The 25052-nt window shown below is 38.0% G+C and overlaps 1 protein-coding gene across 1 annotated transcript in view; it reads right to left on the reverse strand.

Moving 5' to 3' along the window:
* The window catches only part of dnah5l (dynein, axonemal, heavy chain 5 like), an 82398-nt gene that overhangs the window by 45341 nt on the left and 12005 nt on the right, over positions 1 to 25052 (reverse strand). The window contains 24 exon segments of the mRNA XM_036592645.1: positions 1195 to 1367; positions 1505 to 1651; positions 2282 to 2497; positions 4243 to 4371; positions 8112 to 8378; positions 8611 to 8764; positions 9931 to 10029; positions 11122 to 11222; positions 11317 to 11445; positions 11545 to 11656; positions 12309 to 12471; positions 13221 to 13357; positions 15665 to 15783; positions 16793 to 17197; positions 18848 to 18928; positions 19067 to 19270; positions 19550 to 19642; positions 19924 to 20093; positions 20230 to 20353; positions 20542 to 20629; positions 21945 to 22152; positions 22265 to 22416; positions 22516 to 22655; positions 24467 to 24622. Coding sequence (XP_036448538.1) covers positions 1195 to 1367; positions 1505 to 1651; positions 2282 to 2497; positions 4243 to 4371; positions 8112 to 8378; positions 8611 to 8764; positions 9931 to 10029; positions 11122 to 11222; positions 11317 to 11445; positions 11545 to 11656; positions 12309 to 12471; positions 13221 to 13357; positions 15665 to 15783; positions 16793 to 17197; positions 18848 to 18928; positions 19067 to 19270; positions 19550 to 19642; positions 19924 to 20093; positions 20230 to 20353; positions 20542 to 20629; positions 21945 to 22152; positions 22265 to 22416; positions 22516 to 22655; positions 24467 to 24622 — 3767 coding nt within the window.

Here is a 25052-nt window from a genome sequence, read left to right on the forward strand (position 1 = left end):
AGACGTCCTCGAGAAGGCAGCATATGTTGCTATATAATGAGAAGATATATTTTTCAACATCAATGGTGCCTTTTTAACTTTATGCTGGCAACAATCAGGTCTTTTTCTTCTTCGACCCGAAGAACAACAAGTCCATTTTTTCCATAAACAATCTATCTCATCACAACATACAAATCCTCTGTGCATCAGACCATTTCAGGGAAGTTCAAGGTCAGTGAAGTCAGTGGCATTTCTGAACACTGTTGTCATACGGCCTCTACTGTGCACAGGACAGTCTTAACTAGTATTTGTGAATGCAGTGACAGAGTATTTAGTGACGACCATTTGTCAAGGTATTCTCAAGCCCATGTGTTGATATACATCACAGAGGCATGCCGTTTTTCAACGCAGTGGAGTCTGAGAAATCAAAGGTAATGTGCATTCAGTTGTGGTTTTCAATCTTGTCCTTTATGCACAGAGATTTCTCCAGATTCTCTGAATCTTTTGATGATATTATACATTGTAAGAGGGTGAAATACCTAAAATCCTTGCAAGCACTCATTGCGCTCAGGTTCTTAAGTGCTGGATTATTCACTGACACAATTTTTAAGCAAAGTGACGAGCCTTGAATCCATGGTCATAAAGGACTAGGGCTTTTGTGGATGCTGCTTTTTCTGCCCAGACATGACTGCAAGAACTCATTTAAGATGTTTTATTTCACAAAGGTCTTAAATCTTAAATTGTCCCTGTCACATTGTTGTGGTACATTTTGCAGCTAGCAATTTCAGAATGAGCGTATATTTATTAAAAACAATGAAGATAACAAGGTGAAACATAATCTTGGTAAAACAATATCTTGTCTTGTACTGCTTCCACTTAAATGCAGGTCAAAGTGTCAGTCATACTTTTTTTTTATATGTGTGTCTTTCTTTGAAACTTACAACTGAGCAACACCTTAATTGACTGAAGCTTATTGAGTAACTACGTAACTGAATTTATTTATTAATCTATTAAAATAGTGTAAAAACTGGTATCCAACTACAAGCAAGAAAAGTTTGTAAGAACTGTCTGTAAATAGAACAGTTACTATTACATCTAAGTATTTTAATGATCAGCTTTAATTCACGCCAGAATTTTTAAATTCAATAAAAGTTTTAATTACGTTGATTCATAAGGCAAAACCTGAACATATCATCCCTCTGTCTTGCTCCTCACCTGTCAGTAAGAGGTGTTATGACCAGTCTGTCAGTGCAACCGAGGTACTCATTACAGTAATCAAACTCCACATCAGTTATCTGTATCAGGCATCTGTCTGTATCTTCTATAAAGTAGAAGCGTGACTGCTTCTGCCACTGAAAGTCTAATGGGGACCGGATGTTCATTCTCACCTGTAAACAAAGTACATATAAATGTGTCGTGCAAGGTCTGCAAGGTCAGAAGGATATGTTGCTTTACACAGTACTTGCCTGTGTAATAAACCTTGCTTTACTGTGTAACAAAAAGTATGAATAAAGGGTTTCCTTACTAGATCATCAAATATATCCTTCTGGTGCACATGTATTGTTATCAGCGTTTCATACTTGGTTCTCTCCATCTTGCTCAGATCATGAGTGGTCATATCAATCAGTTCATTCAAAATATCCAGAAATTTCTGATTTGTTGTCTGCATGATCTGCAAAAATAACAATGAAATGTACATTACATAACAGGACAATAGGAAAACATAACCATTTGCCTCAAACGTTTGGTACATTTGGTCAAGTAGGAAAGCTGTTTCAGAGCCAAAGCATGGTCCAGATCCTCCTTAAATGGTGGTCACTTCAAGCAAACCTTGTATGTACGATTTGTTCCATTGGCACTCGTTCATCTTGTTACATTACAGGCTGTTTCAAGTTTATGTGCAGTGTGACAGGGCTGATTATCATGCAGATAGAGGTCACTGTCATCACCGAATATCACTGCACCTGTGCAATGTACCTGGTCCACAACAATGTTTAGGTAGGTGGCACATGTCAAATTGACATTTAAATGAATGCACAGACCCAGGGTTTCCCAGAACATCACACTCCCTCTACTGGCAAGTCTTCTACAGTGCCATCACTGGTGCCATCACTTCCCCAGGTAAACGACACACGTGCTCCTGGCTCTCCATGTAATGTAAAAAGAAAACCAGACCAGCCAACCTTCTTCCATTGTTCCAAGGTCAAGTTCTGACACTCATATTCTTCATTTACCTGTTTGGTCTACAAAGTAAAATGTCTGAACAAAGTAAACAGCAGATGAGCTAATGAGTTATCCGTACCTTCTTGTCAGTTTTGCTGAGGCTGAGGGATTCCTCTGCATCTCTGGTCCAGATGAGCTGTATTCCCAGCAAGCCTACCTGAGCAGGGAACACTGACTGGAACTCTATTATCTTCAAGCCTGGGTCACTCACAGCCATGTAGGCTTTCCTTATAATGCCATGGATGGTCTTTCTCACTCCATCCAATAGCAGTCCGAGCCAAGTCTCCACATTTCCCTACAAAAAAAAGAAGCAACATGCTTGGTTGCACGAGTTACACTGCATTACTGTACAGTATCTTGTACACATGCACGATGGCCCCAACAAATATTTGGACACTTTAATTATTGAACTATTTCTAAACTTTAATGTTTAAAGTTCTTTGTTACTTTATAACGTTTAATAAAATGATATTTGCTTCAGAGAAAAAAACATTTTTTAAACATTGAACTGATGGAATGGTAGACTCTTCGTGAGGAGAAAGCCTGGAAAAGAATTCCAGCCACTAAGAGTACTAAAAAAACAAAAAAAGGTAGAAATGGCCAAGTCTGAGGCCGACTTTCCTACAGAGGTGTCACTTTTGTTCATTAATGGGATCGTTAATTATGTAATGGATATAAAGAATGCAAACATGCAGTAGTCATGCCACCTTTTGAAACAATACAAGCCAAAAAAAGAACACAGCTTTGGAATCTGTTTAAGATAAATGCCACTTGGATTGACATTCTGTTTCCTAACAGAATGAACTTAATACATTTTTAAGAATACGCACTACGTAATTTTAACTCTGACACAATTTCATAAACATATCATAAGTATAAATAAATCCATAAATATATCCAACGCCAGAGTGGGTAATTGGGAAGGGAGTTGGGAGAAGTCCAGGAGGCCTGTTAGCATTTTGGGCCAATTAGTGGGGGCTAACGTAAATATAAACATAAACACAAGAATGCAGACAAACTGCAAATGTTACAACCCAGTCTGTATTTTAGTAATTTAAAAACAGTGCTCGCCTCCTCCTGTTGTACTGCAGAAATTAAAGAATGTGATTTCCTGTCAGCCTTTTTTGAAGAAGTGTGTGGTGGCGAGAGATGTAGTTTGAGGTGGGCTTGTCTGTGTCATGTAACTAACCACAGTATTAGCTGTTTCAAGCAATCATTTACTTGGCTGATGCACTATTACAGATGAGTCTTATAACAAAATGTTCTTTATACAGAAATTATCATGACCTAATATTAACAGCTGATGATGGTTTGCTGTCTCCCTATTATCTACATAAATAATCCCAAGACAAGACACTGCCATGTTAGAACACGATACAGCTTGGTATCACATGATAAACTGCGCTAAATGCAATGCCATGATAGGGGTTCCTCTAGTTTAGGGGTGTCCAAAGTCCGAGCCCAGGGCCAAAGTTATTCATGAGTGTCAGAACACAATTTTTCATTGTTTAGAGTATAGTTTCTAATTTCCAACACTTATGCAAGTTGCATAGCTACATGCTATGTTGCTCTTTCCAGCCATGGGCAATTCAATATTCATAGATAAAACACTTAAATATTGGTGAAAACAAAATTTAGTTGTTAATTGTGGTTAAACAAATACTCCTTTGGTTAAGTTGAAGTGTAAATGTATATGGTTGACTTTCAAAATTATGCCATGTCAATAAAATTACCTTATACTTTGTGACTGGGTCAAGTGTAATACATGTAAAATGTGTGTTAGTCTAAATTAATTTATTTTTTTAAAGTGGACTATGTAAATACCCACACAACTCAGTTTTGTGAAACTGCAACACAAGTGTGAAAACAAAAACAAACAAAAAATACAAGACAGGTTAGCAAGTCCATGCTTCCACATGTAGGTTGCCAAAATTATTTGCAGCTAATCTCAAATAGCTGCAAATGATCTTAAAGTTGATTCAATGCATACATTACATGTAGAGGTATATTTTCAAGTACGACATAAAACATAGACCTTACTTGGGCATTGATGGGTTCAGTCAGGTCTACAGTCTCGCCCTCCTGTGACTGAAAGCTCAAGATCTGGTCATAGTTCTTCTCGTGAAACACAACTCTGTTCACATTATCAAAAAGATTCAGCAAATGACCCTGAAATAAACAAAGTAAAACAGAGGAGATTCAAACAGATTTCACGAGAAAGTCTCAGAGGACTGAGTGGTTATTCATGGTAAAGTGGTGGAGACAGTAAAAACATATAAATATTTTTGCATTAGGCATAGAGCAAAGTAGTTGTAAACAGGTGTGGATATACTGAATACATCATCAACAGGAGTGGCATACCACAGGGATATCAAGTCAAATCAGTTCCTCTCATTCCCTTTAAGAGCCAGGTGTGTGCTAGCGATGGAGTGTTGCGCTATTTTCCTAACAGCATAAAATCGCCAATTTGTGCAAAATAGATGTATTCCATTACTTTCACGGATACATTTCACCTCAGTAGTAAATGTTAATGCTGATGTGGTTTTACTACAGGTGTGTCTTGTGATGAGTGTGTGGTTCTGTCTGTGTTCATGTGTGAGCTCTGGGGGGCAAAGCATTTAAATTGGCTAGTTCTTTGTCTATACAATGGCAATATATTTGGTGAGTGTGTTACAACCAATAGTAATACTCCACTGTGGCACAGACGCAACAGGTTTACTGCTTTTATAAAAAGGCAAAAATTGCAATATGAGAAAACACATCAATGATCAATAAGTAATTACTTCATAACCATGGCAATGAACAACAAAGACCTATGAAAATGATTAAGCTTAAGCACTTAATCTGTAGGTTTACCATTTAGTTATTAACCTTATTATTCAGTAATTACTGTGAATTATTCTATAGTAATTTAAGGGCTTAAATCAGGACTCAACACAACCATATAAACCAGTTTTTGCAGAAGTGTTCACAAACAGTTGTATGCAAAATGTTTGGGCACCCCTGGCCAAATTACATATTCTGTTGATTTCTGAAGTGAAAAAAAGTAAACATAACCTTTTTTTGTACATGCTGCACTATGGGTCTGGAAATTTGGAGACCTCTCAGGTGGAAATATGTAATTGCACAAAACGAATTAAAATTAAAACAAAAGGGAACAAATCAAAGAGAACTCAATCAAAACTTGGTAGATGAAATGTCTTCCAAGGATGTAAATCAATTATCTACTGTCACCATCCTTCTCAGTATAATGTTAGATTTGCATTTGAGGCCTTTCAACAAGCCAATCGAGCTGGACTTTTTTACGTAAAACCACATGATGTGGTCTAAAAAACTCCCACTGCTCTGACTTCTGAAGTAATCTTTAGAACTTTACAGAGTGACTCATAGCAGCACAGCAGTTCACCATATGTTTGCAGATATTTTTTCCTCCTGACTCATTAATGCTTCTTATATCAACTTAAACTAAATTTTACATGGAGCAGTTTAATGCACTGTTACTTTGTATTTGATTAACAGCAAACTAAAAAAAAAATTACACAAGTTTGGAAACCCTACTAAGTCAGTAACACCCAGCAAATATCACAGCTTGCTAACAGCTTCGTAGCCACTCACCCTTAATGCTTCTAGTTCTGCAATATTCACTGGGCTGTCTTGCATGCATAGCATGTTTAAGATCTACCTGTGGATTTTTAATGACACTGAAGGGCCATTCCAAGAGCTTCAGAATGTGTTTCTTGTAGCAGCTCATGGTGGATTTGAAGTATGTTTAGGATCATTGTCCTTTTGTTGAAGCCAACTTCTTTTCAGCTTCAGTTTCTTGAATAACTGTGTTACACTTGCTTCCAGAATTTGCTGACATTTGATGGAACCCATTCTGCCATCCACCTATACAATATTTCACTGGCTGCAACACAACCCCAAAGGCATAACAGCTCCACCCCCCATACTTAACAGTTGACAAAGTGTTCTTCTCATGAAATGCAGCTCCCTTTTTTCTCTACGTGTACCTTTAGTAACTGCAGCCAAAAAGATTTATTTTTAATTCATCAATCACAGCACTTATAATTCTAAAATTCTGAAATTCTTCTAGCTTGACTAGATGTTATTTGGCATACTTTAGACATTGCCTTGCTACATATAAGTTTTACTTGTGACGACACTTCCATGCAGATCCTGTTTGTGCATACACTGCTGCACAGCAGAATGGTGCACCACCACTTTTGTGTCAGCTAAACCTTCTTGCAGGTCCTTTGCTGTTATATGAGGGTTTTGTGTGCCTTTTAGGCTAGCAAATGAAAGCAATTCTATCTGAGTTGTCTTTGTCTTCCAGACGTTGCCTTGAGTTTCACTGTTCCCTTTAACTGCTATTTCTTAATGACACTTTGGATGATGGAAGCTGCTGGCTGAAAGTGCTCTGAGATCTTCTTATGACCTTCCTCTGTTTTGTAGACATTAGTTTCATTTTCAGATTCTCACCCAGCTGCTAAGAGGAGCCCATGTTTGCTGAGCGTTGGCTCAAGGTTTGAAGAGAGAACTTATTTTGTTCTGGAACTGTCTGCAACTGACAATTCCTAATAGCATTTCTTGACCGCCTAGCCACCCCTATTGAGTCAATTAAAGCCAATTGAGTTAATTAAGTTATGAGATTTTACAACTGCAAGGGAGTCCATGTGTGCACGTCACAATTACTGATTTATCAGTGGCTTTATCATGATTCTTCTATCATATGAAATTTCCATGCCAAATATATAGCATAGTGCTGGGCGATGTATGATCTATACCAGTATACTGTAATATTGAAATGCCATATGATATTACTTTTCTGTTTTATTGTTATTTTTAACATTATAATAAATAGATAAGGAGCATTTTTGTCACTTTACTAGTGGTATGCAAGACTTAACAGTTAAATGTAAGATGAAGTCATTTGCTTAAAATCTATGAAAATAAGGATAGTCAGTAAACATGAGCTCATTAACTTTATTAATGTTAACCTTTAAAATCATCTGATAGTGTGATACTGTGATATATTTGAAAATACCATGATATTAAATTTTACTAGTACTGTCCAGCTCTAATTTAACATACAGACAGCTGTTCTGAGAGGAAAAGATCTAACTTAGTCACACAGGTATCATTCTGATGTAACAGTGTGTTTTGGCAACATTAAGTGACCCTTATTAGTTCCACAACGGGGAAATTTCACCTCCGCATTTGACCCATCTGCGCAGTGAAACACCACATACACAGTAGTGAACACACACACTAGGGGGCAGTGAGCACACATGCCCGGAGCGGTGGGCAGCCCTATCCACAGCACCCAGGGAACATTATCTGGTTAGGTGCCTTGCTCAAGGGCACTTCAGTCACATACTGACAGCTCAGGGGATTGAACCGGCGACCTTCCGGTCACATTTTAGTGAAGGTTAGCAAAGCTAGACTGCACACAGATACATTAGTCTTGGGTCTCGCTGTGTTATTGTAGTCTAGATACCACAGTGTTTCAAATGTTATAAGTTGAAGAATGTCATGGGAAAAAGTCCAGGAAAGTCCATGACTTTTCAAGCACTTACTGTTTTCCATGACTTTTTTAAGGTCGGGAAAACCAAATTTCTATATTCCATGACTATATTCCAGGAGTTTCATTACCATATGAACCTGTTCAGTTTTTTTTTTACATTTTCTAAAGAAATTGCATTAAAATTAGCAGAAAAGTGTTTTTTTGTAGTTTGCTGCAGAGGTTATGTTTACTTCTCTTCACTTCAAAAATCATTGAAATGTGCAATTTGGCCGGGGGTGTTAAAACATCTACACACAACTGGAGCTGAACATTTGTATTTCTGTTAGCTTATTAACTTATGCATTATAACATGGCAGGTACAAAACAATAGAACGGTGTCTCATACTTGTATGGTATGTGAGTCTGAGGCCTGGCCGAGTATCTCAAGCAGGACGGGGTCAGACACGAAGAAGAAGCGTGGAAAGACGAGCCGTTTTTTCTCCAGGTATCCACTGAGTGATTTCTGGCACACTTCCAGCTGTTCCAACAGGTGAGGCAGTAGCTGACTCAAAGTCTCATCTCCTACGCAGCACTGCACTACACCTGGCACCTCATGTGCCCTCTGCATGATCCTCTGCCATGCTTTATCAATGTTCTGGAAGCGTTTAGCTTCCTGTTCGACAAAAGTCAGGGAAGGGAAAGGGATTATTGTGCAACAGTTTCATAAAAACTTTACAGTTAAGGCGACAGTTGGTGAAGATCACTTAAATGTCATTGCGGAGCTTGAAAACATCAATTCTGGAAACAGTTTGAAGTAAAATAACATTGTTGTCTCTATAAAAAAGCAAAGTGATTAGTTTCACTAAATATCCTTTTTATTTACATAAATTACAAATTAAACTGACCTGTGGAAGCTGCTTGGCAATGTCCCCTCCGACAAACACAGCCTCCAGATACAGCCACAGGTTCTGGACAGTAAGCCATTTTTCAATTACTTCAGAGCTGTTTGACAGCTTCTGCACCCACTGCTGAATAGAGGCCTTAAAAGGAGCATTGTACCTGAAATCAGAGACTGAGTTAGAAATGAACGAGGATAAGGTTCCCATAGGGCCACTGCTATGCATCATGCTCAACACTGGCAAGAATTATTGAATAGCTCGGTTACAATCAGGCTTTTCAGAAGCTGGAAAGATCCCAAAAGGAACTTCAAAAAAGTCAGAGGAATGTAATGATTTTTGTTAAGCGATGAACCAAACTGAAAACACTTGTCCGAAACTGAAACGAGGACACCCTAGACCAAAAACCAAAATACAAACATAAATATATGTTTTTCTGGGGACCACTGTATGCTTTCGAATTAAACTCTAACAAAAAACTATAATGTAATGAAAAACTACAATGTTTTGTTACTCAAAAGCCATTCCTTTGACAGGACAATAGTTACCAAGGACCAAGATTCTCGTTGCAGGGTTTTGCCTATGAGTTATAATTAATTAACCTATCTACATTATTCAATCATTAGACAAGCTAAAATATTATGCTTTCTCAGTTTCTCAGCCCCTTATCAGCCCCAATGCTCCTGTAGTGTGTTTGTCGAAATGACTGTGTGTGGATAGGACATTTTTTCCATAATCAATGTTCACTGCAGCCCTTAAAAGTGAAACTCTTTTTCAGCCAAAGTTTTCTGCAGTTTCAGGCTATTCGTTTTTTGGATATTTTCAGTATAAAACATTTAATAGCCAAAATTTTGGTGCATTCCCTATTTCATTTTAAAAACACATTTTAAAGAACCTGGTACAGTATTATTTTAATCCTCAGGTGCCTGAATGGACATTTATTAAAATTTCAGTTTAAGTTCATTGAAACTGTGTTTTTTTTTGAAAATCTCTAACTCACATGTATCAGGCTCCAGTCCTGGTGGGCCAAAACACTGCAAACTTCAGCACACTGCCTCATTAAACACACCCAACACAGCTAATGAGCTAATTACCTTCATGAACTGAATTCAGACTGTCAGATGAGGGTAAACAATAATCTCCCCAGCACTTTGGCCTGAAAGGTTCCCAGTTTGACATTCCTGCTCTAATTAATGTGTCACAAAACTCATTATTTTTGTATCAGTTTGTCTTCCAAGAATACATAAAGAACATGAAGCACATCGAAAATCTGCAGCAAATGCATGTGAACATTAAAAGATACAACACAAAAAAGTGCTATCAGGGTACCTGTTGCTCATGAGCGAGCTAAGAACCATAAGGCTGTCCTCCATCAGCACCACCTTCTCCATAGTTTCTGAGCCTTTCAGCAGCAGCTCTCCACGATTCCTAAGCACAGGGCATAAGACAAGACATGATTTTAGATTTTCGACATTTTTCAACAAAATGTGTCCATGGGACAGATTTCACAGATTTTTTTTTTGCGGACTTATTCGCGGAAATATGGCCACCATCAGCCAACTAGCTCTCAGCAAGCATTTGAGGTGAGTCATCACCGAACAACTGTCACTGTCAGGACACTTTAAGTTCACTTCCTTTGGAAGTATAGTCATTTTCCTCTCCCTCTATCGTTTAAGTGTAATGCGAGCCAATCACAAGTGTTATCTCATATAACAGAACTAGGTTGTTAGTGAAACCAGCAAAATTATCTGCCATTATAGTGAGATGATTTTACTTAAAATAATTATTTAAAACAAGTGGAAAGTGTCCAGAAATAAGCCAGATAATCTTATAATAAGTGCACAACCATCTTAAAATGGGTAATATTATATATATTGACTAGATTTAAGATCATTTCACTGCCATTTTTTGCAGTGTAGGGAAAGGCCTAACTAGAGAGTGGAAATTGGCTTTGAATAAATTGTGAGAAAAATCAGTTTAAAAAATATTCTTAATTTTCATTACAATTGAATGGCTAAGTCAAATGAAAAGCGCAAAGTGCATTTTATTTATTTATTCCATGTACGCCTCACTTTGAGTAAGTGTGGGAGGTTGGCTTAAAGAAATGGAAGATCCATGCAAATGAGGTAGAGCAATGCAAGGAGATGCTATTTTCAAGATACTATTTTAAGGTTATGTGAATAAACATCCCAGGGCTGTTTTTGCGGCTTAGTTTCCATATACTAAGTGGTGAATGAAAGGTGCATGGGGAATGTATGAACTATGAAAGAAGTTAATCTTCTACTTAGTGTAACTTTCACCCCAAACATTTTTTTAGTTTAGGTCACACTTTCATGTCTATTGTATTTTGTAGAAAATGCGATAGGGTCTTTAGCTTTTACTTAGATGAGACCCCTCGGAAAACCTACAGCTATAGGTAGATTATTTAGCTAGGAGTACTGGATTGTATCACACACCACAACACAATAACAGCAGTACTGAGTGGACTACATAGCAAAAAAAAGAGGTAAATTCTTCTACCTAAATGCTGCAAAAGTAAACTGGTGGCTACTCCACTCTGCCACCACGTCTTTCAGTTTTGCGTCAATGTCCCGCTCCTTTACTGCACTGATGCACACATCCTGTACAAAACAGTAAATTCAGAATGAGTCACAAACGCAAACATTTTTGCACGTCATCAGAAACTAAATATTATTATTATTATTCATAAATAACCTCAATATCTTCTTTGTATTTCAAAAGTGGAGCCTCCATGACATTCTTCAAGCAAAAATTCCCAGACTCCACCTCAAACCTGTGGCCTGTGAGGTCAGCTATGCGTTGCCAGTGCCGGGACATCATTGCCTAGACAAAGTGCATTGCAGACACATTTATTATACAATGCTTATTTCCTTATTTGAAAGGCTTTGCTCTTAAACATGAACTGGTTTGCAGAAAATGTACTTTGTTTGCCATCATGGAAAGCAGAGGACAGGTTTCACTGAAGTCGTCAATGCTCTTCTTGAGATCATTAAAGGCTTGCCATTCCTTCAGTGCCTTGGGAAGCTTCCGGATCCTAGAAGTAATAATGACAGACATCTAAGTAAATAATACAGATATATATAAGAAACGTAAACAAGCTCTCAAATCCCTATTGCATGTGTAGATATTCTTACAAACACACACACACACACACACACACACTCAACCTATATGTCTAAAATCACTCCGACACCCCTTCTAGTTAGAGAATTCAGCTACTTTAAGGTGCACCCATTTCTGACATGGGTACTCAATTACCCACACACAGTTTGCATAATCTCTTAGTAAAAGCACCGCCAACAAAATGGACCGCTCTGGAGTTTGTCCACTTGCCCAATGCCAAGCAATGTCTAGAGAAAACTGCGTTTTCTGGAGTGATACAACAACATTGAATACCTTTGGGATGAGCTGGCATTTGTGATCCAGAACCAAACATCAATTTTCAGTATTTGTCCTCACTAACGCTTTTGTGACTAAATGCAATCAAATCCTCACCGCAATGTTTCAACATTTTGCATAAAGAAGAGCAGAGGCTGCTACTGCAGCAAAGGGGGTACAAACTCGCTTTTAATACCCTTGATTTCAGAAGCACTGTACGAGCAGGCATCTACTGACAGCATTTTGGACATAGAGTGTATAATTATGTACTATGTGCATGTATGTATGTATGTATGTATATACTGTGCCTGTTCTGAAAATCTTGCAGTTCACTGTTGATCTTTTCTATGTTGAGGTCAGCCCAGAGGATGTCACTGTACCCATTAACACTGTCAATGACAGAGTTATACAGACTGTATAGCTTGGACAAAAGGCTCAGCTCCCTTTTGATTCTGTGAAGATCAGGATACTCTGAAAAGAACAACAAAGAAGCAATTATATTTAAGAATGTATGGGTCAAAAGAACAAGCACTTCCTATAAACTGCAACAAAATGTGGTTGTCAGTATGATTTTTGAAGTTATGTCCATCAGAATTGCGACGCTTTGCGTTTTTATACCTTGTGTCTATTTTTTTTCACATGCCTGTGAGTGAAGCGTAAACTCCTTACAGCTCGATTCAAATCACAAACTTCCACTTTCTTAAGCAGTGCTGTACAGAGTGGCCCGTGAAGATGTTTGATTTTGCCCGCAAGAAAGTTGCTAACTGCTAACTAAGTCCTAAATCCACGCCCTTTGCCAATGAGAGAACAATCACATTTATATTATAGTGTATTTAACTTAAGCCCTTTACAAGCTGGATTAGTTTTACCAGAGGAGGCCTGGCAATGTAACTCCTGCATGACTTGACTGGCCGTTTCATATGGGCTAATCCTATCATACGGGATCTATATTAAATTCCCCAATTTACCCCAAAATTTTTCATTTAAATTTTATACTTTTATTTTATCTTTTAAATTTGTATTTGTAAAGTTTTTATGAAGTATTAACAAAATATTGTGTAATGTTATACATCACACTATCACACTAAACCATTTTTAACACTGACTAAAGAATATACTTTAAAATCAGGTACTAATGAGAGTTAAAGTTCATGTTAATTTTCTAGATTGAACATGAACAATTAATTAATTTTCATGAATAACAAACATCAAAAACTCACCTTTAACTGTAAGCCCAAAGAGCTGCTCACCACTGGAGAAAGTGACATATTTCCTCCAAAGCTCATCAAACCGGGCCTGGTAAACCTGTAGCCTGTCACTGGCCTCACGAGGGCTCAACCCCACCACACCTGGACCACTACAGATAGAACAAAAAATATTAAACCAGTAATTACGTCAGCTGCCAGTATATGACAATTATAGCACATTTACTGTTAAGCATCACCAAAACAAAGCACAGCAAAAGAACACATTTTTGCTAAGTGCTAAGCAAAGGTAGTTTTGCATCGTTTATAACTGCAGTATGTTTTCCAGTCTGATGCTATTGCCTGGAATACATTATAACTATACAAAAAAATATAATATTTCAGATATGCAGCATAATCTCTTGACTTCTGTTAGATCCTAGACACCCTAGAGAATGACCCTATTGATTATTTGTGATTTTATTTATTTCATTAACAGCAAAAAATAACTTCAAGCATTCATGAAACTGCTTTCTGAAAATAGATAGATTTTTCTAGGATGCCAAGATCATAAGACATTCTAGACACCAGTAGGTTTTATCCTTCTTTTTTCAGTCAACACATGCAATAAAGAGAAGAAAAATGTTGCATAAAGACAAACAAACAATGTTCAAACAGAAAAGTTATTCTTTGCAAGGATTAAGTATTTGCACATCTCTGTCCATAGGCAGGAAGACTTTGACGATGGGAAATAATATTGTAACATTAATTCATTCTTTGTGCCTTTTTGTTATTTAACAGCACTTTACCACAGTAGTGAGGCAAAAAAATTCCACCTGGAAGGGCAAATGGATATTTAAGTGTCAACATAACTGTAGACGAACTACTTCCTTTGGTAGTTTTCGGTTCACCCTCATATTGTAGATTATAGTGCTGATGATGCCAAACATGAAATCACAGCAGTACTGTAATTTCGCAATTAGGAACCAACCACATACCCCTAAATCTACCCACCTTTAGTCACCTGTTCACTGTGTTTAGCCTCAAATTTCTATATCATTTTAAAATGCAATAAAAACGCATTTTGTTCAACACAATGGACTGTTTATGGGTAACTTCATATACAGAATAATTATAACTGATCATATTACATGCAAACATGTTTGTTTAAGGAGATTTATTATATGTGTTTCATTGCAACATTTCTCTTTTCTACCAAAATGTAAAAACATGTGGCAGAATTAAAAGGAGCCAGGAGGTGAGGGCCAATGGTTTAACCCCTACATTACTACAGATATACACTTGGATGTATTTATAGCTTGTCTGAGCATTCTTCAGCTCCCGGTAACTGGCCCAAAATGTACTGGCTTATCTCTCAGTCCCCACTCCAGCACTGCATTACAGCCATGACAGACACAATATGTCATGTCAGAGAAAGCTGTCTTCTCTCAGTCAATCATGTGTTCCAGCAGCCAGTTTTAGAATAAGCGGTGCCTCCTCTGTATATATACTCACTATACTTATACTGGGTGGGGCCTCCCTTTGCTCACAAACAGCCTGAATTCTTCATGGCATGGAATCCATAAGATGTTGGAAATAATCTTTTGAGATACTAGTTCATGTTGAAATGACTGCATCATGCAATTCCTGTAGATATTTCCGGTGCCCTTTTATACTGCAAATCTACTGTTCTGCCACATCTCAAAGGTGTTCTATTGGAATCAGACTGGGAAGGCCACTGAACATCACTGAACTCATTGTCATGTTCATGAAACCAGTTTAAAATGTATTTTGCTTTGTGACATGGTGCTTTATCATGCTGGAAGTAGCCATTAAAAGATGGGTAAATTGTGGCCATGAATGATGCACATGGTCAGCAACAATACTCAAATAGGCTGTGACATTTAAGCAATGATTGACTGGTACTGATGGGCCCAAAGTGCACCTTAAAAACATTCCCCACACCATTACATCACCCCAACCAGCCTGGACTGTTGACAGACAAGTTGGGTCCATGGATTCAGGCTTTTGGGCACCAAATTTTGACCCTACAATCTTGTGCCTCAGCAGAAATCAATAAATATTAGACCAGTCTTCAACTGTCCAGTTTTGGTGAGTCTGTCCACTGCAGCCTCAGCTTTCTGTTCTTGGCTGGCAGAGTGGAACTTGGAGATCTTCCTGTCTGATTTTTTTCCCATCTGCTGAACAGTTCTGCAGTGCAATTAATAGCCATCATGCGCAAGCTATAGCTGTCACGCTGTCGTATCACTCATGTAATGCAGAAGTTCTCAGTGTGGACAAAAGCTCTGGCTTGGAGGATGCAGCGATATTGGAGCAATTTCAGGGTGAGAGAGAACAAAGACACTCCAACCTTCTGAAAAGCTGGTCTGCACTCTATGCAAAATCACTCTCACCACTCCTCACATACTCTGGCACCAAAAACTAAAATTACTACTGAAAGTAACCAGAACGTTCTTTACCTTTGATCATAGTCACTGTAGAAATTCTGGACTGTAGTCTGATAGGTTTCAACTTCAGACAGAAGCTCCGCCTTCATGGTAGGATGAATTGCCTCAAGAGTATTTTGTGTTTGCACCACCTTAAAGTAAAAAAAAAAGACAAGAATGTAAATTTTTAAAAAATGTTTGTATGATACAAAGATTGAGTGTTATGTCAAACAGCCATCAAAGTTTTTAAAAAAGGTGAAACAAGAGTTAAAATTGCTTATCAGACCTGAGAACTCTCTAAGATCTGAGAACTGTCTGGTCATGTTCCTAATATTGCACTAAAACTGTATTAGTATCTGCGAGGACACTGCCGCTTAAACACAGTATGAGTGCTAGCAATAGAGAATACCGGCACCAAGAAGCACTTTCTGATGTGATTACTGACCGCGCGGTACTGACTGATGCAAGCAGCTTGGCCACTTAACTAAAGCAAGCAACACATCAGCGGTGTGGGTTGACAAGTAGCAGTAAAAATGCAAATGGTAAAATCTGTAATGCCATTAATTCTAGGGAAGACAACAGTAGTGAGTAAAATACCAGCTGGAATTCTTCCTATGATGTTAATAATAAATAGGTATGAAACTGTACAGAGATAGCAGATAAGGCTAAGGTTCACTCTGGTATGTCTGTCAGAACTATCCTGTCTGATTCGAACTGTGGCACAAGTCACAGAAATTCAAATGATGATTATGAGAGGAATGTGTCATGCGTATGGGGCTGCGTAGCCACAGACCAGTGCGAGTGCCCATGCTAACCCCTGTCCACTGTCAAAAGCACCTGCAATGGCCATGCAGCCATGAAGGAGATGGTTAAGGAACACAGTTTTGTGAAAGATAAGTGATGTGAGACAACCCAAATCACCCTTCTACATGCTTAAGTATACTCTGTAGTCATTTAGTGGGCGTTGGAAAGCTACTGACAGAACATACTGTGTACATGTATATTATATGCCCACAAGAGCAAGATTAACCTGCTTAGAAAGAAAAAATAGATGTAGGTTCTCTGGGGCTTTAACATGTTTATACAGTCGACGATAAAACTGAACAGATTTACATATCAGAAATTACACATTGCATTAATCTATTCAAAAAACAAACTTACCAACACTTTGAGATTTTTCCAGGCATAGGTTACACTGTCCATCCTCTCTGCATTTCCATCACTGAACTGCAGCTCATGTCTGTTAAGGAGAGCAAAAGACTCCTCAACTGGCCCAACAGTGGCATCAATCCGTATCTCAGCCTCACGTATCTCCTTGAGAGCAGCCATGGCTACTCTCACATCATCAAGATCGGAGATGGGCCTCTGAAGCTGTCTGCTCACCGCTTCCAAAAAAGAGCTTATCTCCCCCATGTCTGTAGAGGCACGTTGATTTAAGGCTGCCCCGTATGTCCGCTTCCATGCTCGACACTCCTGGGTCAGGGAGAGCTTGAGGGAATGGATATCATAAAGGATGGGGCCGAAAGTGCAGAGGGAAGGAAGTTCCTCAATCTTAGCTTCAAGAGCCTGAAGAAAGTAATTCATTTAATTATATTAGTGACTTTTTAGTTTTTAACACATTAGTAGTCTGTCAGTAACATACTCTTCATTTTACTATTTGTCTCTCACTGAATGGGGTATAGATATAGTATATGTATAGTATATTTCTTTACCCTTAATTCTGACAAATATGAAGGCTCTATTCAAACTGGGAAGCGTACCAAAAACACAGGCTACAGCCTGTCTAAAAACAGTGGTCTCAGAAAAACTTCATAACTACAACAACTGATATCCTCAGTTCCCAAACAATCACTGAACATTGTTAAAAGGAATGGTGATATAACACAGTGGTAAACAGGCCCTTGTTCCAACACTTCAGACTCTCCAGACGGAAGTCTGGAGAGGTCATGAGCTGTTGCTATAATTTTATGGATTGTTATCTTGAGATAACAAGATGAGTAACTCGTTATTTCATAATAACAATTTTGAAATAAGCAAGGCCTTCTCTGAAAAAGATGTCAGCTGGATGGCAGCATATGTTGCTCCAAATCCTGTATATATTGTCCAACATTAGTGGTGCCTTCACAGATGTGCAAGTCACCCATGCCATATGCACTAATGCACCCCTATAACATCATGAATACTGGCTTTTGAACTGTGCACTGATAACAAGCCAGAAGATCTCTCTATGCTTTAGCTTGGAGGATGCAGTGTCCATTTCCAAAAAGAATTTCAAATTTTGATTCATCAAATCACTTTTCCACTTCACCACAGTTAATCTTAAATGAGCTTGTGCCCAGAGAAGGTGGCGGTGTTTCTGGATCCTGTTTATATATGGTTTCTTCTTTCCGTTTTAGAGATTTAACTTGCATTTTTGGATTCAGCAATTAACTATGTTCACAGGCAATGGTTTTCAGAAATGCCCATGCAGTGATTTCCACTACAGAATTGTTTCTGTTTTTAATGCAGTGCTGCCTGAGGGCCTGAAGATCATGGCCAGCCAATATTCATTTTCAGCCTTGTCCCTTGCATACAGAAATTTTTATAGATTCTCTGAATCTTTTAATGATATTATGTACCATAGATGATGGAATCCCCAAGTTCTTTGAAATTTTACATTGAGGTATTATTCTTGTATTGTTTCACAGTCTTGCACAGTCTTCTTTAGAGCAATGAACCCCTCCCCATCTTTACTTCTGAAAGAATTAGCCTCACTGGGATGCTCTTGTTGTACCACTCATGTTACTGACCTGTTGCCAGTTAACCTAATCAGTTGTGAGGTTTTCCACCAGGAGCTTTTTTTTAATTTAGCATTACACAACTTTAAAAGTATTTTGTTGCCTGTGTCCCAACTTTGTTTGAAACATATTGCTGGCTTCAAATTCAAAAAGCAAATATATTTTTCCAAAAACAACAAAATCTTTTAACAGTTTGAACATTTAATATGTTGTCATTGTACTGTTATTAATTAAATATGGGGTTTACATGATTTACACATCATTGCGTTTTGTTTTTATGTACACTTCGCACAGCATCCCATGTATGTTGTGTAGCAACCACTTGTGCATGTCATTTTCCTTGTTCATTTATATACTCTTCTATACAAATGGTACTGTTTTACTAACTCACTAACTTGACTGTCTAAAATATTACAAGTTACTTGAAAATCACACTTACAGAATAATAGGAAAGCTTGGAACTGAATTCAGGAAGGGATGGACTGGTGTCCAAAAATGCTTTCACTTCCTCTGCTGGATCCTTGGGAGAAAGGAAGGTCAATCAAAAGTACATACTTTCTCAAGTTCGATCTTACTTCTCCTTAATTAATCTTGTTTACACCTTTTGTAAGCCTGCCTCTTGTTTGCAGCTTTAGGGATAAAGCAGAGTATTACTTACCTGATCCCACAGAGTGGAGAAATTAACAAGGTCCACCAGAACGTCCCCTGCATTTACTTTAAGAGAGGACATGATGGAGTTCAGCTGCGTGACAGCTTTAGTAACATCCTTATGCTCAGCAAGCTGCCTGTCAAGTGGTTTCAGTATGATCTGTTTGGTCACTGGGCCATCGTCTCCCAGCTCTCGTGCTGCTAGCTGCTCCAACTGCAGTATTTGAGGTAAGCAAGGTTATAAATCACACTAAGGTCGTTCAGTTAGGTCTTGTTTTTTAACTGATTAAACATCAATTGACTCAATTAAACACAAAACTAATTCACAGATAACTTTATTGCTAAAACAATTGATAATGACAGCCATAGGAAACCGGTTGGTACAGTCTAATGATTTTTTTTTAATATAGGAAAATCACTGCATGAAAAGCAGCTTCTTTCATGCAGCAAGATATTGTAGAGCACATCATCTTAACATAATAAAACTAAACACCTGTAGTTGTTTGTGATGTAAGTGTGAGAATTTCCAGAGAGGAATATCCTTTGCCATTGACAGGACTGTAGCCACAGCTTTGTTCAGAATACTCTGCATAACACAGACAAATGAAAAAAAAAACAATATTTTATGTTTTTTAACATAACATCTGCTCTGAAAAACATTCTTTCACACTGGTGCATTGTTAACATTTATGAAAGCATCCCAATATACCTGCTGGTACAACAGACAAATAAGAAAGTAAGGAAGTAAAGGGGGGCTGTACTCTTCCAGAAATGTTTATTTCTATTAAGTTTGCCTCCTGAGACAAAACTTGACACCCTCACCCTTTACTGTTGTTTAGATTAAATGTACAAAAATGATATTCATACCTGTATTTCCTCTAGGCTGGGCCTGAAGATGATGTTAGGGATGGCCAGCTCAATGGAGGCCCTAAAAAGAGGAGCATGAGTTGCAGAATGGCTTGATGAGGACGACGAGTGATACTTCTGGCTTGCAACATGGAGACGACGCCTCAGAGAATCCAGGGAACGTTTGGTAGCTTCGAAAAGATGAGACATCTTTAAGAAAACTTAAAGAAACTTTTGTACAGAGCAAGGTATACAAACATGCAAAGAGTCAGAACAGATGCAGAAAGAACTGTGATGAGATAATTAGGTGTCCTCCAAGTCCCAAACCTTTGACCAATGCCTCAGTGTTCTTTTGACACAGCTGGGACATCATCATGTAGAAACTACAGGGCAGGCAAAGCTGGCACCGAGTCTTCTGTTTAGCATCAGGGTGAAGGCACTGGAATGAGTCCTAGATGTAAAAGATAGAAATACTTCTAATATAGTCCCTAGACTACTTTGTTGGAGTGGGCAATCACACGAAATCACAGCAGTTATCACATTCCTCGAGGACTGGACGATGCCCATATTAGCTCAACGCTTAACACCAGCCCTGTTCTACATGTATTTGTGACATTGCAAAACCAATTTTTCGCTTACCTCTAGGTTCACCCTCTCACTGGGCTTCATTACCCTTTTTAGTTCCTCAATGATCTCATACATGGAACGCTCAACCTGTTGACTGTGACTGTGAAAGAGACAAAGCATTCTCATCAATACCTTTCCACAATTGTAAATACATGGCATTTACCAGGTACTCACTTACTTGCTATAATACAGGGGTAACAAATAATGGGCCATGATAAAAGGACCACAGTAAACAATCCTTGAGTTTGTGACTTAAAAATGTACCAATCATAAGCACTCCAAAGACATTTCTCTCACAATGTATAGTATAAGGAAAAGCACCTCAGACCATGTGTGGAAACCCAAATTTTGTATCCCATGACTTTTCCAGGATTTCATAACTGGCACTTCTAATGGTGGCACACTATCTTTAACAGATGGTGTTGTGCATGTCTTGTTACCCTAGCTTCACCTCTCTTGTCATCTATGTCACCTGTGTGTTGTTTGCAACCCCACTTTGTAGTCATCTCTCCCAGCTGTTTCTCATCTGTTTCTGTGTGTATGAACAATCCTTTCTTTCAGCTTGTTGCCTGACATGTCATGCGTTTTCTAATGTTTGTCTACCCTTGGATATCTCAGTGCTTTACTCGTTCGTTGATCTTCTGTGAAGTCACAGACTTTAACAAAAAGCCTTTGATTCCTGCTTTGCCTGCTCATCCTTCATTAAAAGATAAAAATGAGTTTGTGTTTATCATAAAGCAAAGGATTTCTTAAGCCAACCCACACAAGTTGCCAACTTTGTCAATAACAGCAAGATTAACTTTATTTTAAGGCTAACATTTTTAAAAAGTTGCATCCACTCTAATACGCAATAACTCCTATTGCATGATAGCTGAGTTTTAAACAGTAATATCACTGTGCTAATATTTACAATGTTATGCATTTAGTTAGTGTAGAATTTCCACAGCATGTAGATAAACCAGGTTTCTTGCTGGCACTCATATACTGAAAAGGCAAGCTCTGCATTTGTTGAACGTCTTACAGATATTTCTGTAACTCCTGTACATTTAAAATCAAATTTCAACAGCATTCGTTAAAGATGTTGATAATTGTAGGCATGTGTTATATAAAATGATTATTTTAAAAAAAAATTAGGCTAAAACACTAAACAAAACACAAAAATACAATAACAAAACTCAAAAACACAATAACAGCAGCATGGTGCATTTTGCATCATTATTTGGCTTTTTTTCTTTTTGTTCTTCTATTTTATACTTATTGAAATGGCAAATGTAGTCGTGAAACACTTTGACCTACATTCCTATGTATGAAAGTTGGTACAGAAAGTTTTTTCTTCTTTGTCTTCTTATTAATGTAACAATAAGCTAGTCTGTATTCAGTGTATTTATTGTCTGTCTGGGAAAAATACTACTCACGTCATCAGTGCACATCCTGCTGATCTCACTGTGCTTTCGGTATGAATGAGGAAGCTCTGGGGAAGAACTGGATCCTCCTCAGGAAGAGCTAGAAGAGCAGTGGAGGACATGGACTCCAGAACTCGCTCTATCCGACACTCCAGTATGTCTGTGGTCACCTTCGCCACCTCCTCTAACTCTTGCAGTGCCTCATACACAGAGTCGATGACTAAGGCAGAAGAAGTAGATGCAACATTTGAGGGCATACTCAAGGCAAATCCCTAACAGGCAACTCATCTTTTCAGTCAGAGAGCATTTCATGCTTCATCACAGTGCCTCACATGTGTTGATGTTGAGCGAAGTCCACGAGAGAGTGGTGAGTCCAGGAGAAAGCGCAGTTTCCACACGATTGATAAAGGGCCTCATTAGGGGCTGGAGCAGAGGAGGGATCCTGTTTACAGCTTTCTCAAAGTCTTGCAGCATTTCCACCAGTCTGCAAAAAGAGTAGAGTCCCAGTAGAAGTTAAGGCGAAAAAAGGTTCTACTGAAAGCCGAAATCAAGTTATTATATGAGGAACTACAAACACACTCACTTATTGTGATGGTTGTTCAACTCCATTTTGTTGGCATACATATTGAAGATAACCTTTGGTACATGAGCCCCTAATTTGTACATGTACTTGGCTTCTTGCAGTACCTCCAGGACCATAGGGTCTAAGTTCACATAGATCTCCTAAAGATGTTAAACAAAAAAACATAAAAGTCACCATAAAAAAACTGTTATAAAAACTTTTATAAAAACTTTAAAACCATTAACTTGAATTTTATAACAGCCTGACAACACATTTTGAACTTTATTCAGATGGTATATATATATATATATATATATGTGTGTAAATTTCATAGACCAATATTTTATTCACAATAAAACATTGAACACATATCAGATGTTGAAAGTGAGACCATTACTATTACCATTTTATGAAAAACATGATCTCATTTAGAACTTGATGGCAGCAACATATCTATAAAAGTTGGCACAGGGGTAACAAAAGGCTGGAAACGTAAGTGGTGCCATTAAAAACAGCTGGAGGAGCAATCTGCAATTCACTCACTTGGCTGGGTATAAAAAAAAAAAATTTTAGAGAGGCAGAATCTCTCAGAAGCAAAGACGGGCAGAGGTTAACCAATCTGCATCTAAAAATTGTGAAACAATTTCAGAAAAATGTTCCTCAATGTATAATTGCAAAGACTTTGGATATCCTACCATCTACAGTACATAATATCATCAAAAGATTCAGAGAATTTGGAGAAATCTCTGTACGCAACGGACAAGGCCAATGGTCAGTATTGGATGCTTGTGATCTTTGGGCCCTCAGGCGGCGCTGCCTTAAAAACCTGCATAATTCTGTACTGGAAATCACTGCATGGGTACAGGAAGACTTACAGAAATCACTGTCTGTGAACACAGTTCGCCATGCAATCCACAAATGCAAGTTAAAGATGCATCATGCAAAGAAGAAACCATATATAAACAAGATCCAGAAACGCCGCCAACTTAAGATGGACTGAGGTGAAGTGGAAAAGTGTCCTGTGGTCCAATGAATGAAAATTTTAAATTCTTTTTGGAAATAATGAACACTGCATCCTCCAGGCTTGTTATTAGCACACAGTTCAAAAGCCAGCATCCATGATGGTATGGGGGAGCATTAGTGCACAAGGCATGGGTAACTTGCACATCTGTGAAGGCACCATTAATGCTGAATGAAATATACAGGTTTTGGCAACATATGCTGCCATCCCAACAGTGTCTTTTTCAGGGAAGGCCTTGCATATTTCAGCAAGACAATGCTAAACTACACTAGCATCCATCACAACAGCATGGCTTTGCAGAAGAAGAGTCTGGGTGCTGAACTGGCCTGCCTGCAGTCCAGACCTTTTACCAATAGAAAATATCATGCAAAAAAAAAATCCAGCGAACAAGACCCAGGACTGTTGAGCAGCTAGAATCCTACATCAGACAAGGTTGGAACAACAATCCTCTCCCAAAACTCCAGCAATTGGTCTCCCCACCTCTCAGACGTTTACAGACTGTTGTTAAAAAAAGAGGGAATGCTACACAATGGTGGACACGGCGCTGTCCCAGCTTTCTTGAGATGTGTTGCTGCCATCAAGTTTTAAATGAGTTAATGTTTTTTATGAAATGGTAAAATGTCTTGCTCTATGTGTTCTTTGTTCTATTGTGAATAAAAAATGGTACTAGGAGATTTGCAAATCATTGCATTCTGTTTTTATTTACTTCTGCTTCTGCTTTTATTTATTTCTTTATTTTATATATATATATGTTTGACACAGAGGTGGTGCCAAGAAAGAGTCTGTCATGCAATATGTTCCCTCCCCCATACAGCAGAAAAAAGTCAAAGAAAAAGAAAATCAAAAATAAAATATTAATTTTATGGTCATTTACTCTTGTGGTCGTTTACTTATTTTGTTCCACAAACATAAGAGGTTGAAACCCTAAAATAAGTATATACTCAAATGAACCTTGGTTGTTGGGTGTCTGATGAGAAGTGAAGCACTGAGGCCTTGCTGTCCCAGTTCTGCTGCATTGACCCAGCCTCTGTGATACAGCAGCTCATACTCCACTAGAACTGCAGCCATTTTGTTGTACATTCGTACTATCTTCTTCACCTCAGAGGCCTAACAGAAAAGACAGAGAAGGGATTTTCAACCAATCTTGTTCTATTTTTCAACACAAGGCTCATTCACACTTGATCCAATAATGTAATAATTCAATAATAATGTAATAACACTAAAAGATGTAATCACTGTTGCACTTAACTTGGTCAAAAATGTAATCAAGCCCAATAATTTTTTTAATAATGTATAAAGTTTCTTTACCGATGATGATATTTATATATATTCACATTACTGGGAATTTGCTACACCTTTAAGCTGATTATACATAATACATTATCTATAATAATATCTTACATTTCATATTATTATTATATATTATACCACAAAAGCCTATCAACACCGCCCTCACTGATATCTGTGCAAATTCATTCACCTTTCTCTTTGTGAGGGACTACTTATAAGAGAGACTATACCAGAGGAGTGTAGTGCA

The sequence above is a fragment of the Colossoma macropomum genome, unplaced genomic scaffold, assembly GCF_904425465.1.
Source record: "Colossoma macropomum unplaced genomic scaffold, Colossoma_macropomum, whole genome shotgun sequence".
In the NCBI taxonomy this organism is placed as follows: Eukaryota; Metazoa; Chordata; class Actinopteri; order Characiformes; family Serrasalmidae; genus Colossoma; species Colossoma macropomum.